This window comes from Sycon ciliatum, chromosome 12 (genome assembly GCF_964019385.1).
Source record: "Sycon ciliatum chromosome 12, ocSycCili1.1, whole genome shotgun sequence".
In the NCBI taxonomy this organism is placed as follows: Eukaryota; Metazoa; Porifera; class Calcarea; order Leucosolenida; family Sycettidae; genus Sycon; species Sycon ciliatum.
This window is the reverse complement of record NC_088654.1, coordinates 5,174,281-5,189,787: the sequence shown is the minus strand read 5'-3', so window position 1 is coordinate 5,189,787 and position 15,507 is coordinate 5,174,281. Positions and strand designations below refer to the sequence as shown.

Genomic DNA, 15,507 nt, shown 5'->3' with positions numbered 1-15,507 from the left:
GTCGGCTTTTTGAACTTTACTTCCTGTTTGCCCTTCGTGGACCCACAAATGGAAAAGTGCGTATTCACTGAAAAAAGAGCAGTTTTTGCCTGTTTTCACTGAAAAAAGCACTTTTTCAGCATATTTTGAAGGACGCGAAAAGCACTAAGTGCGAATTAAAAGAGCACCTTTGGGAAAGGGCTACCATGCACCTGTAGTCTGGAATTGCAGCTGTGTATGCGTTTGTACGGATGCAACATATTTTCGTGCTCCGAGAATTACTCTCTGCAGCACTTCCCTGCCTTTTGCCCAACCCACTTAAAGTGACCTTGTATTCTATAGGCTAACACAATGTCCCTCGATGAGAATGCAGACCTAGCTCTGTTTGGATATCAGGATCTGATCAACCTGGGTGAGCTGAAATCCGTCGACCAAGCATCGAGTCTCTCTCGGCCTGAACTCGTCAAGCAACTCCGGGAAAAAGGCGTGGGAGTGCTGCCTCAGCCAGCCACTACACACGGTATGTCTGGTGTAGAAGAGCAGCTTAATAGCCTTGCGGTATCCTTCGCATCCATGTCCGCCGAGTTTGTGTCCATGAAAGAGGATAGAGATGACACAATACGGAGCATCAGCAAATCGAATTTTCGATTTGATTATTCGAATGGCAAAAAGAAAATCAGAGAGAAAATTCGAATGAAAAAGAGGTTCAGCATAGCTGTCCAGTATTTTCGAATCGAGTTTTTTTTTAGCTTGAGCAGTTGAGGACTGGGATTTTGAGATGTGCAATGGCTGCGTTTGTTGCAGAGCAAGTCGATTTGTTGGATTCGCTTCTCTTCCTTGAGTTCGCTGAAGGTCACCTGGACCGAACGGAGTCGCTGCTGTTTCTCATTGCCTTTGGGGATGACGCGAAGCGGCGGATGCTTCATCCGATTCAGGCTATTGGCGATAGGATCTCTCTTGGAGACCCCTTGAAAAGGCGGATCTCGGTCGAGCTCCTCCGCTACCCCTTGCATATCAGGAGACCCGCGGACGAATAGCTGAGGGTGGGCCCTACACTGCCTCAGCAGAATGAGATCCATGGTAAGGTCGAACCTCAAATATTTGGCACACTTTGAGTAGCCTGCGGGGAACTCACGACGCAGATGCCGAGACAACGCCAGCAGGGCTACTGCAGTACTGGGAGCAGGAGGCATACCGGGGCTGGTAGTTGGTGGCGAAGCCATGATTCCAGGATACTTGAAATGAAACAAAAAGCACACTAGTCTTGACAAAACTTTTCACAGTTCGAGAGAGAGAGGAAAGCGTCAAGAAGTCCGGTTCGACTGTGCCTTGTGCACTGACATGTACAACTACGACTACAAGTACTTCAGTCTTCAGTAAGAACTAGTAGCTACATGCGCAAGTGTGAGTACTATAATACTAGAGCACGCGCGGAGCATTCGAAAAGTATTCGAAAAGTATTTTCTGTTTGCAGGCATTTTTCAGTCGAACAAAGCCCTAGTTTCGACTAATTGAGGGCTTTTCGTGACGATTCTCGAATTTCACTCGAATATTCGATTTGCTGATGCTCCGTATTATTGTCCTTGAAACTAGAGATTCAGGAACTCAAGCGAGAAATCAAAGAGCTTCGACAACAACACATTGCACACATATCCGTGCCCCAGCCCAATATGGGAAGAAAGTCGTACAGTACTGTAACATCAGGAACCGTTCCCACAACCACAACACGTGTACAGTCTGCAAATTCAGGTCCGAATATAGATCAACCTATTGCATCAATGCAGAGAGGTCCAATAAACACAAGCCCATCCGCACGTCAAGGGAACGCGGGTACAGAAAAGGCATCTGAGACCGTCTCAGCCACCAGACACTCTGAACCCAGAATAGAAACAGGCACCGGTAGTACACACCTGCACCATACAGAGTTGCAAGAGTACAGCCGCCGCTCACGTAGACCTTCCCGACGGTCCGAAAACGGCGCTGATAATATCTCAGAAGCCCTGCGTAGCACCGTCACTTCTCGGTATGTAAAGAAGTCAGCAGATACTGAGCCAGCAGACGATCCTTGCGTTCTGATAGGTGTTATGCCCAATCAAGAAACTCGTTATCTATCTCGGTAGTATCAAGGTCGGCTGCAAAGCAGAGTCTATCAGAGACTGGTGTGCTACAAGAGACGTCGAGGTGCTCAACTCGAAGTACCTGGGCACCGCCTACGCTCGCGTAACTGTGCATGAAGAACACCAGGAGCGAGTCCGCGACAGAACATTCTGGCCCGAAGCTATCCGGCACACTATCCGAAAGTGGCGATTTAGAGACAGCAGCTCCACGACGCCCCCTACCACAAACTGATGTCGGTCTTCACCCCGTTGAGCGCTCATGCTTTCCCGTTTTTCCCGGACCACGCACATTCTATTAACATTGTAACTATCAACTGTCGCTCTGTAACAAACAAACTTCCGGAATTGTACGCAATATGTCATGCCAACAAGCCCACCATAATATGTTTAACAGAAACCTGGCTAAGCCCGTCACTTTTATTCAGTGTTCCAGGCTACACATGCTTCCGTAAAGACAGATCTACACATAAGAACCTAAGATCAGACCTACGTGGCTATGGTGGCGTGGCCATTCTCATACGTGATGGGACATTTTCACATTGCACCCGTCGCCATGACCTTGATTCTCCCCAAAGCGAGGCCTTATGGATTGAGCTTGGTGCACTGGCAGGTCTCCGGGCCAATCCGCTACTCATTTGCTGTCATTACCGCCCCCCTTCACAATCCCTTCTTGATATCACCTCCTTTTGCGACATACTTACCGACACGCTGTGTTCCTTGGACCTCTCTTTATTTGATGTTTTTCTTACTGGTGACTACAATGCCCACAATTCTGACTGGTGGAGTGGTGACACCACATCGCGTGCTGGTACGGAGCTATCACACGTGTTCTCTAGCTTTGGCCTCCACCAGCTTGTCAATTTCACCACCCGTGTCGCTCCAAATGGAAGACTGTCCTGTCTGGATTTGCTTGCTACGAACCGCCCCATCTCTGTACGGTCTGTTGACGATGCTGCCCCGCTTGCTGCATCGGATCATTTGCAAGTCATTACAACGCTAGCCTACAACCTTGCCACTGCTAACACCTCATACAACTGCTCTCAGACTCCTACCCCTCCGCGACATGCCTTCCGCAAGGTTACACCCTCCACGTGGTCAATCATCAACTCTGCACTTTTTGCCTGTGACTGGCATCTTTTATTCACCTCCACTACTGTTGATGAAGCTGTGGAGAAGTTCACCACAGTTCTTGATGACGTGCTCTCCTTCTATGTGCCACAATACGGAGCAAGATCCGCTACACCCAAACATGGCAGCCACCACCCTCGTCAGTCCAGCCATAACCCCAAGATCCCTTGGCTCGACAAAGATCTCCAAGGTGCAATTAAACTCAAATACGACTACTACAGCTTGAGTAAGAAGTACTCCACCTATGCTAATTTTTCTTTATACAAAAAAACCGCGCAATTTGGTGAAGTCATTGTCACGTTCTAAGTATCGAGCATATTTACGTTCGCTCACTACCACCCTCTCTCACCCCTCTTCCAGGCCTAACCTGTATGCCTTTGTTCGCACTCAAAGGACAACTAGTACACGTCAAGATATACCTCCGTTATTAGCTTCCAATGGTTCGATGGTGACTGACCCCAAGTCTGTAGCTAATACTCTCAATACGCAATTCACATCAGCTGGTATTCCAGACGACCATTCCTCTCCAATACCACCTCTGCAACGTTCTGCGACTGTGTCTTCTGATCTGCGCTCTATACATACCACCACATCATCTGTTCGCAGCTACCTAAAAAGACTAAAAAGCAACAAAAGCCCTGGTCCTGATGCCCTACCAAATGAAGTTCTCAAAGTTCTGGCTCCATCTCTGGCGTAGCCACTGTGCCTTATATTCAACCTTTCCTACTCCTCCGTCGTATTTCCTGATCGTTGGAAGATCGCTAAGGTCACGCCCATCTACAAGTGTAAAGGCTCCCGATCACAAGCCTCAAACTATCGTCCAATATCTCTTCTCTGCTCCCTTTCAAAAGTATGTGAAAAGGTATTTTACGACCAGTTGTATTGCCACATTTCACCATGCCTTAGCCCTTCCCAATCTGGCTTTCGGCGCAACGACTCAACCTCTGACCAAATAGCTCGTCTAGTACAAGACATTGCCACCCTTCGTGATGCTCGACACCATATTTCTCTCCGTTTCTTTGACTTGGCAAAGGCCTTTGATACTGTCTGGCATCGTGGCCTCCTTGCCAAGCTACATATTGTCTTTGGTGTGTCTGGCCCTGCTCTGTCCTGGCTGGAGTCCTATCTGAGTAGCCGATCACAGTTTGTTTCTGCCCTTTCCATCAACTCTGATCCTCTACCGGTGTCTTCTGGAGTTCCCCAAGGCTCCATAAGTAGTATAGGGGGAGGGGGTTCTGGCTCACCTTCCAGGTGAGCCAAAATCGACTTTCTCGATCGGCCCTTCGGGCCTCCCTCCCAAGTCTCCCCCCTCTCCCTATACTACTATACTAAAGGATAGACACCCAAGTACTAATATTACAACTCCAAGTACTAATTTTACCCGTCCAAGTACTAATTTTACAATTCCAACCACTGATCCCATGTTGGCTCAACCCAGCCCCAGAAAAGTGGGTCAACTTGCTGTCTCCGAGAAAATCGGAAGTGAGCCAACTTCAGCTTTTTCATTTACCCCATCTTGGCTCACTTCGAGGGATGATGTGGGATCGGTTCCTGAGCCAACTTTGGGTGGTCCAGCTATGGATGATGATTCACCACCATCAAGCGGTAACTTATACCCATTTTCCATCTCGTCATCAACAATATATTTCCCATCTTCATACTCTCGTGATATCTTTTCAGTATACTCAACTGTTTCCTGTTTTACTTTTGCTAAGGGATTGCTCATTTACTCATATATCTTTTCATCATACTCAACTGCCCCCTGTTTTAGTTTTGTTAAGGAATGGAACAATTCCACATATGAGGCATGGGCAGCAAAAACCAGGGTTAGGTGATATTTGGCAAAAATGAGTTTTTGATGGCTTTGAACTGTCCACTAAATGAGTGATCTATGGGCCACATTTTGGAGCTTTGGGCACCTTCCAAGATGGTAAAAAGAACGCCCGAAATGATGGGTGACGGTCAACAAAAATGGTCATCAAAAAGGCAAAATGGAACGCAGTTACAGCAAGCTCTAATGGAGTGACTGAGAACAATTTAGCATATTTATAGGTCTTCAGGGAAGCACAGCGTACTCTAGTTGATATTATAGTAACATTGTTGCCTGCACTTGCTGCAATGTTACTTGAAAACTCAATCCCTGTCATGTGCAGGTCTGGTGTTGTATGCAGACTTGTCAGACAGAAAGAAGCCAAGCAACTGACGTTTTACATGGCTGGGAAGAATCTGCAACTTACTTAGGACAAGACTAGATATGCATGCTGGGCCAAGCCAGATACATCCACCAAGCATGTATTGCTCTCCTACGCACAGCAGCTCGTAGATACATGTATAATAGTACTGTGACAAATTTCATGCGCACCGCAAGCGTGCATGTATACTTGCAACAATTTTATTCACAAAATATCTTGTATCAAGTTAGGTTTAGTTCATTCAGGGCTGTCTCCGTATCTCACCAACTTATCCAGCTGCGAATAGTCGCCACGGAGTACTGAATCTCGTTCGTCACTCTCAGCGCTGCTGTCCGCGTCGCCACTTCGTGTCACGGAGCTCTCAAACTCGTAGTCTGCGCTGCCTCCGCTGATGGCTTGTCATCTGAGCGAAACCTCTTCACTTTCACCTGATTCTTCTTGCGGGGGACTATCACAGGCAGCGGAGTATCTCTGGAGATCCAGCTGCCAAATATTCTAGTCGCTCGTGCTCCATCAAGAATTCGTGACGGGATCGTTCCGCCAAGAAATTATTTTGTTCCGCTCTCTTTTCAGCGCATGATTTGCAGACGCTACCCAGAGCGCAAACGCCTCCATGGTGGCTGAAAGCGCCTACCTTGACGTCCCAAGTGCTTGGCGGATAAACTACAACTGCAATGACAACAAATTATAGCGAAGCCACCAAGAGGAAAGCACTTTCAAAGCGATATCGCAAGAAGTCTTTCCGCTTTGATCGCGGTGACTAAAAAACGACATAGGTTCGGTTTTTCGCAAATATTGGCATTTTGAAAAATCGCCAGGACCCCGGTTCTTGCTGCCGATGCCTCATATATCTTTTCTTGTTTTTCTTCATCTTTTTTTATAATCGGTGGTCTCCATCCTGAGTTGATTGCTACTCTAGCTCTCACCTCAGCATACTTAACTTTTTCCTGTTTAAGTTTTGCTAAGGGATTGATCATTTCCTCATATATCTTTTTTTTGTTTTTCATCATCTTTTTTTATAATCGGTGGTCTCTATCCTGAGTTGAGTGTTGCTCTCACCTTAGCAAGGGTTTCTTTTGTGGGTATGAAAGTCATATTTTTCACCTGATCATCTTTACATGAGGTGGGTGGTTTCGTGGGTAAGAAGGACCTCATCCTTCTTTCTATGATATTTTTTTTTTTTGTCTATGAAATCCAACAGCAGCAATGGGGATGAGAAGAAGAAGGAAAAGGAGGTATATCAAGTTGTTTGATTTCCCGATGTAATTCCCGATGTTCCCGATGTAATTCCCGATGTTCCCGATGTATTTCCCGATGTTCCCGATGTGATTCCCGATGTTCCCGGTGTAATTCCCGATGTTCCCGATGTAATTCCCGATGTTCCCGGTGTAATTCCCGATGTTGTCGGTGTTGTCGGTGTAATTCCCGATGTTCCCGATGTAATTCCCGATGTTGTTAGCGTAGTTCCCGATGTTGTCGGTGTTCCCGATGTAGTTCCCGATGTTGTCGGTGTTGTCGGTGTTGTCGGTGTTGTCGGTGTTGTCGGTGGTGTCGGTGTTGTCGGTGTTGTCGGTGTTGTCGGTGTTGTCGGTGGTACAGATGCTGCTGGTACATTAATAGGTGGACTAAGATCTGTAAGCGGAACACAAATCCAGAATGAATTTTCTTCCCAACATTTGTTTATTACCAACCCATTCACTCTGACACAATGAGCTAGAAAAGCAATTCCTATCAAGATCATAATTTTCTTCATTTTTTACTCTATCATAAACCGTTTTCTTTCTCCCCATCAGACTATACCAGTTACATCAAAGGTTGAAGGTGATTTTGGTAGATTGTTCACACCTAGCATATCTGATAATGGTATCGGATCAAAATCTAACCTAGGCTGATGTTGTAAATTTCTTGGATCATTTTCAGGGTCAACACTCATCGAACAGCTGGAACGTTTTATGACATATACAACAGCACCAACTACATGAATAACAATCAGAGATAAAAGATAAAGATTGGGGTCTGTCAAATGAGGGTTATACCCGTTTACTGGTTTCGTCTGATCGTAAGGTGGTTGTGTAGTGATATGATCTGTTGGTGGTGATGTTTCACTAGGGATGTCAACCGGAGTTGGTCTTTCACTTTGGATAACAGTAGGAGGTTTCGTTGTCAAGCAGAGTCCATCCTTATCCAACGAATCACGAATACAGCCAAGAGTAAATGGTAGCATGGTCAACAGTATTAACAAATGAGGTATTACCATTTTTTATCTACTTATAGTTAAGATTTTCAGTACTCATGATAAACCAGCTCCCATTCATCAATGAGATTGTATCCACTCACAGTTGGTAATGTCAATGTGTTGTTGATGAAGGTCAGATATGCCGTTGTTACACCATTTTCTGTGATGTAACGGATTACCGCTTTTTCTCCTAACACATCTCGATATGATACATGAAAACGTCTTCTGCTACCACTTGTTTCTTGACCGACTATGAAGAGATCCTCAATGACAATCAGTTTGTTGGTTGGACTTTTGTAAATAGGAAAGACATGAAGTGTGGCTTCTGGTGGAGTGGTTGATGAGCTCGGGATGATATTCTTCAAATTTTTGACTTTTACCTTTCCATCCTTTCTGTCAACATACTCCTTTGTTGTTGCTGAGTCATCCTCTGTTGAGTCTCGGAGATTGACGATGTGTTTCAACCCCATGTTAAGATTTCCTTTCATCTAGTTAAGTCCACTCGTCCAGAGAGTCCGACTTTGTGCTGTGTTGAGATATTCTGATGTTACCACAGATGTACTTGTTGATGGTTGCTTCACATTTACAATTTCCATTCCACCCATGTCAAGATTTCCTTTCATTTTCAGTGTACCACTCACCATTAGTCGTGTTTGATCATCATCAACATGCTTCCTCAATGAAGTATTCACTTTTCCTATCTCACTTGTGACCCACCCAGTTGGTGCCGCACAAGTGGAACTCACTCCACCATACCCAAGATAACAAATTCTATGATAGTTCATGTCAATATGTCCATTCACATCTCCACCAGCTTTATCCAGCTTTTCTTCACTAATGACAAATAACTCCCTTTTTTGGCATAGGAATCAAGATTGATCGAATTAGCTTCCAAGGCTGTTCCAAATTTTGAACTCATCTTCCTTATCTATCTATATTTTTTTCTTCTTTTTCTTAAGAGTGTAGTATCCCTGCACGACCAATACGGAAGCAGTACGGAACTAATACGGAGCTTTGCCTGATGTATATTTAGTGTATCTCCGTATGTAAGCGTACGGCGTCTGCTGCATATAAGCGGCTGCGCATTTCTGTTTTGATGAAGAGAAGATTAGATTAGATTGGATAGCAATGAAAGCTAACTCGAAGAATAAGGATTCAGCCTCTAGGTGAGCACCGGAGAGAAAGTTATTTATTTTGCCGCTTCTTCTTTCACGAACGAGTATATCTCAGGTGTGTACCTGAAAGTAGAATAAAAGTAATTATTGTTGATTTCACCGCGCCTACCACTCGGCTACCCATTACATTGGTGGCAGCGGTGTAGTTTTAAATAAAACAACGTGATTCGACCCCAGACCCCCATGGCTCAACCCGCTGCAGCTCCCTGCGACGAATCAAGATGAGAATCATGTTTCTTGCCTTCCTGGGCTTGGCCCTGCTTATTAGCCTGCAGCACAGTCAGGGTGCTAGCGTGGATCACCCTTCTCTCCGCACGGCACTCACTGGAGACTCTGATGGCGATTCCAAGCGACCCGCTACCTACATGTATACTACCGGTGGTGATAGCGAAGCTGATGAGGACGACGACATGTAGGCTGCTGACCAAGACAAGGAGGGTATTCTCCAAGACCAGCAGCGTTTGATTTTCGCCGGCACGCAGTTGGCAGACGGCCGAACCATGAGTGACTACAACGTTCAGCAGGAGTCCACTATTCACTTGGTACTTCGCCTCCGTGGTGGGATGCAGATTTTCGTCAACAATCTTCCTGACTAGACCATCACTCTTTACGTCGCGCAAAGCGATGCTATCGACAATTTGAAGACCATGATTCAAGACGAGGAGGGAGGTCATTTGTCTGACGCCGAGCTAGCCGCTCTGAGTGACCGGCTCAACCAAGATGAAGATAAAACCTGGCTCGCCCTCCACCATAGCTCCAGCCGCCGCCGTGGTTACTAACGCTGATTCTAGGTATGGCATTTTCTTTCCTGTCTTCCTTCAGTCTCCCTGTTCTTTTCAGTCTTCCTTTATGCGAGTGTGTGAATCCAGTTTAGTTTGGTAGGCGTCTGATCATGGTGAGCCACGGCTTACCCAGCTAACGTGGGACAATGTGTGTGACAACGCCCCTTATAGTTATAGTGTATTCAGTTCGGTTTTTGAACTGCGATGTTCCTGGCGGGTTTTGCCAGCGTTGTGCAGCAAGAGTGCTGTGAATTTTCAGGTCCTATTTGGAGGACAGTTCTTTCCCCTTTTGACCCCGTGAGATCGTGTGAACCTGGTGTGCTTCTACTTTATGATTTGTTATCAGTTCATTTCTTCTGTCTACTCTAAACGTTATCATTTCCGATATAATTTGCCATCTTCCGGTTGACGCTGTGTTCGTAACTCCTCACTAATTTTTTGAAAATCACGAGGGCGTGATTATCTGTAGGAAGGGAGGGTGTAGTATCCCTGCCCGACCAATACGGAAGCAGTACGGAACTAATACGGAGCTTTGCCTGATGTATATTTAGTGTATCTCCGTATGTAAGCGTACGGCGTCTGCTGCATATAAGCGGCTGCGCATTTCTGTTTTGATGAAGAGAAGATTAGATTAGATTGGATAGCAATGAAAGCTAACTCGAAGAATAAGGATTCAGCCTCTAGGTGAGCACCGGAGAGAAAGTTATTTATTTTGCCGCTTCTTCTTTCACGAACGAGTATATCTCAGGTGTGTACCTGAAAGTAGAATAAAAGTAATTATTGTTGATTTCACCGCGCCTACCACTCGGCTACCCATTACAAGAGCGTTGGAACAAAAAAAATGATCCTTTGTAGATACACACCATGGAAATGATCAACTTTGATGAGCACAAGGAGAAACCAACAAAGCATCACTACTTGCTTCCTGATTGTCACTACATGAGGATTGGACAAACGGGTTGTGGGAAGACAAAACACCCTGTGTAATATGCTTTTACAATCATGGTTGAACTGTGATAAGGTCATCCTTTATACAATAAACCCTCAACAACCAAAATACCAACTTCTTGACAGGTTTTACAATGAAATATCTCCTGGTACTCTTATCATTGAACAACCAGATAAGGTTTGTCCAGTGGAGGATCTCGATGATCAGGAAAATAAGGTGATAATTTTTGATGACATCAAGATTGATAAAAAGAACATGACAAAGGTGATGGAATACTTCAGTCTTTCTCGGAACAAGAAGTGTAACTGTATATATCTTTGTCAATCATACTATGATGTACCGAAATATATCCGGAGGAATACCAAGTGCTTCCTGTTGTATAAGGGCTTAGACAACAGAGATGTCCAGTGTCTAGCACATGATCACTCCAAAAATCTTAAGAAAACCGAGTTTGCGGAGGCCTATGAAATGGCAACAGAGAAACCACACTCATTTTTCATGCTTGATAAAACAGCAACATATCAGCCAGAGATGTACCGATGTGGATTCGATAGGTTCTTGGAGAAGTGAGAAGAAAAAAAGTATTGGTAGATAAGCATGCCACGTTTTACTCAAGTAGAAAATCCAGAACATAGGAAGGAGGTCATTCACACCTTTCTGAAAAATCGAGAAATTCTCAAGCAACGTCAACTGGAAAAAGGATCGGCAAGCAACAGCAGGAGGAGTTTGTAGAAGAGTTCCAAAAACCTGTTTTTAAAAATTTAACCAAACAAAGTGAGGAATACGATAAACGGCAGGATGCGCTCCTTGGACAACTTCAGACTAACCAAGCAGCAATCACATCAGCCCTCCATCAAATTCCATCCGTGGTGGGTTCATTCATCAAACCTATTGGAGGTAGTACTCCTGAACCATTGGATGGTAGAACTTCTTCTTTCATCACTGACACTGATATATCATTCAACCAGGATGATATTGACCTCATCAATGAGTATATAGGAACTAATAATGAAATACCGAATGAAGAAGAGATCAAAAGTAGTAATAACTTGAAGAAGGTGAAAGACGTGTTGGGGAGAATAAGAGGGGTACAACTGCGCTCTGGTTCAGTAAGTGATAAAGATGGAAACAAGAGACTTGTGATAGATACCATAGACAAAGTGAGGAGATGGATAGACTTCATGATCAGTGCTAACAGTAGAATACTGAAACCAGTACAAGTTACGAAAGCAGACCAAGCAACTCAAACATCATCACACTCCACTAAGAAAAAGAGAAGAGATAAAAAGAAAGGTATCAATCCAAAAAGTCCAGAACTCTCAAGTCTAGTTCCGAAAGCAGACCAAGCAACTAGACCTGTTGATCATTCCCCACCACCAGAGTCTCCTGAGAGAGGGAAAAGATACAGACGGGGAGCTAGCTCTCCAAGACGTTCAGGAACGTGGGATTTATCTGGTCTACAACCACCACTAGAATCAGATTTATTAGAAGGGAATTTTCACTCCGTGGAAGGAGAAGGAATCAGATTTTACAAATCACCTGGTGAGTTAGTAGAAAGACTGGGTTTACTTTGCGCTTCCCGAGAAGCAGGAAATACATCAAAGAAAGTCATTAACGAACTGGTTGAGATCTTGGATCGTTTGTTGAATGAGAAAAGGATAAAAAGAGTGAATACAAGAAGATAATTATATAAAATTATATAAAACTTATGTATAGAGAGAACCATGGAAACCATCCTATTTTTTGATAGTCACAGTTCACAAATCACAGGAACAAGTCAAAACTTCCAAGCATCGTTCAACCCTCCATTGTTACTTGATGAAAAGAAGACCTATGAGATTTCTCTGATCAATTCTACCATCTGGTATAGTTGGTTCAACATCAAAAACCTCAAACAACCAAATTCGGATTTTTGATGGGAAAACCTGGAAAACTCATCTCATTCCAAGAGGTGCTTACAACTTGACTGACATCAATCGATATATCCAGAGAAAAATCGAAAATGAAGATGGGATAACGATTGAACCAAACTTCAACACTCTACACAGTGAAATTTACCTCAAACATGGATACAAGGTTGATTTTGACATCCCATCATCACTTGCTCCTGTGCTCGGATTTTTAAAGAAACTGGTTGATACAACTTCTACATCTGACTTCATTGTGAATATCACTGACACTCACAACATCCTCATTCACTGTAGTTTGGTAAGTGAGGCATATCTCAATGGTAGAACTGGTGATGTCACTTACTCATTTTCACCGGATAAGCCTCCTGGATTCCAACTCAACATCCAACCGAATGAGAAGACGTTTTTACCATTGACGAAAACTGACAGAATATCAGATGTAATAATGAGGATAACTGATCAAGATGGGAAGGAACTGAACCTCAACAATGAAAGAACCACGTTCAGTCTTCATCTCCGGGAAAGAAAATAAGACTAGATAGATGACATCATGTTCTTGAAACGAAACCAGCTTACCAGACAGAAGGTTATCGGTGGAAGTCTTCTTGGGAATCTATACAACAAAGCCAAAGGTGTACTATACAACACCAGCAAAATCTTAGCACCAAAGGTTAAATCCATAAGAAAAATGACAGCTCAGAAAGCTTTGGAGGCAGCAAAAGAACAGATCACTCCAGATATGGTCTTTGATTTGGCAAAAGATCTTGCTAAAGGTGATAGAAAATCAGTAAAAATGAAAGTAAAGAAAGAGGCAAAGCAGCTTGCTACTACTATTGGTAAAGACAAAGCTATCAATCCACATGTTAGAGATACCATCAATCAATTATCAAACAACAAGAACATCAAACGAGTTTTGTTGGATAAGAGTAAAGAGCTTCTCCAAGATAGTCAGAGAGCTATCCTATCAAACATCATTGCTGGTTCAGGAATGAAGAGGTTGTAGAAGAAAAAGAAAAAAAAAGGAAAAATATATAGGTAGAAACCATGGCCTCTTACACAAGTCCACATTTCGATCTTTTCACAGACCCGCCAAAGGATGAATCAACAACTGAGTATGAGTACATAGAATATCTACCCAGGAACAGCAATGACATGAATAAAGATCAGCATATCATAGAAACCAAGGATCTTGATGAGTACCTCCTTCCTCATAAAGCACTGCTTGAGGTTCGTGGACGTCTCGTTAAAGAAGCAGATGGTTCCAATTATGGTCCTGATGATGTCATCACTCTTTCCAACAACGGATGGTCACTCTTCAAGACTGTTGAGTATCAACTTGACAACAATATGGAAGAGAGAGTTGATAGTCATGTACCACAAGCTTCTACCATTCTCAATCTGGTCCAGTTTAGTGATGATTATGGGAGAAGTTCTGCTACCAACATGCTCTGGTACAAGGACACAGGAACTGGACAAGCATCTCCTAATGAGTTTAGGGATTTAGGTGCATTGTTGCCAGTAAATCCTATCACAGACGTAACAGCACTTACTGGAGCAAAGTTCAGACAGCATTTTCAGACAGGAGCTCTAAAGAATCCTGCTTACAATACCGGATTCAGAGCCCGACAACTCATCACGACTGGAAATAAGGATACAACCATGTTGCTTCCTTTTTCATCACTTTTGGGGTTTTGTAAAGATGTTGATACAGTATTCATGGGAGTCAAGCATAAACTCAATCTTACTAGAGAATCAGCAGCCAACTACATTCACAGAGTAAATGGTGTTGATCCAGGAAGGTTTGACATCAAACATCTTTTTTTGTGGATACCAAAGGTGAGACCATCACTCCAACTAGCTAGTAAGATCGAAAGTAAGTTGGTTAAGTCCACCCTCCGAGATCTCTACTTTGAGCAAGGCCGGGTTTATAGAAATCAGTATGGATCAACGGAGACAAACCCATCATGGAGAGTGACTACTCACAGCAATGAGGAACTCCCAACTCATATCTTCTTTGCCATCCAAGCAGCTAATCGAAGTGGGAGTCAAGAACAGAACAACCAGGTTTTCGATAATGCTGACCTCAGAAGCTTGTCTGTATACATCAACAGCGATAGATTCCCAGAACGTGATTTGGATATGAGTTTCAGTCCAGCTACTCGGAATTATACAAGAGCATACATGCTTTTCCAAGAAGCCATCCAAAAATATGCTGACACAGACAGTGGAAGTCAGGTAAGTGTGGAGGATTTCGCGTCTTTGTACACCATCATTCATGTAGATGTGAGTAAGCATAAGGAGAAGCTGAGGAACAGCTCTGCTGATATCGAACTTCGATGGAGACATGGAAAACCGTTTGAGTTTCCCACTGGTACAGCTGCTTCTTACCAAACCATCTGTTTGATTCTCTCCGAACGTCATCTCAAACTCAATGGTATGAATGGCAAAATGAGTGTTGTGGTGTAAGAAAAAGATATACTACAGTAGATAGGAACCATGAATGAGTTGGAAAAGGACATTGAGATTTTATTAACAAAGGAACTAACACAGAAGAAAGGTGGTAGTATCGGTTCTGTGATCGGAAGATTGGTTGGGAAGATATCTCCACTTGTGATCAAGCATGCTCCCAACATCCTTGGTACACTTGGACTGGCTGGTATTTCTGGTGCTATTTCTGGAAGCACACACAGAGCCACAGCTGGTCGGGGAATCGGTCAGTATGTGGAATATGGATTGATGCTAACTCCAAACCAAAAGAAGAAACTTGGTAGTGCTCATGATGGAATCACACTCCGGTTGACAAAAAATCAGTTATCCGGAAATGATATGCTTTTGCTCACCAACCGACAGGTTACCAAAATCCAAAAATCCAAGCAAAAAGGAGTAGGAATGGATCTCAAGTTATCCAGTACTCAACTCAAGAAGCAAGGTGGGTTTCTCGGAGCATTAGCAGCTGGATTATTAGCACCAGCTCTAGGAAAAATGATAGGTTTTGGAAACACTGGTGAAGGATTACAACTTCCCGGAACACGGAGGGGT

At 43.9% G+C, this 15,507-nt stretch overlaps 1 protein-coding gene across 1 annotated transcript; it reads left to right on the top strand.

Annotated features, from left to right (window-relative positions):
• The first annotated feature begins 13,512 nt into the window (after positions 1–13,512).
• LOC135827885 (uncharacterized) lies at positions 13,513–14,934 on the top strand. Its single transcript, XM_065340321.1, has one exon. The coding sequence runs from the start codon at positions 13,513–13,515 to the stop codon at positions 14,932–14,934; it is 1,422 nt and encodes a 473-aa protein (XP_065196393.1).
• The last annotated feature ends 573 nt before the right edge of the window (positions 14,935–15,507 follow it).

Coding starts and splice junctions, on each gene's coding strand:
- LOC135827885 (XM_065340321.1), top strand. CDS start 13,513: ATGGCCTCTTACACAAGTCCACATTTCGATCTTTTCACAGACCCGCCA.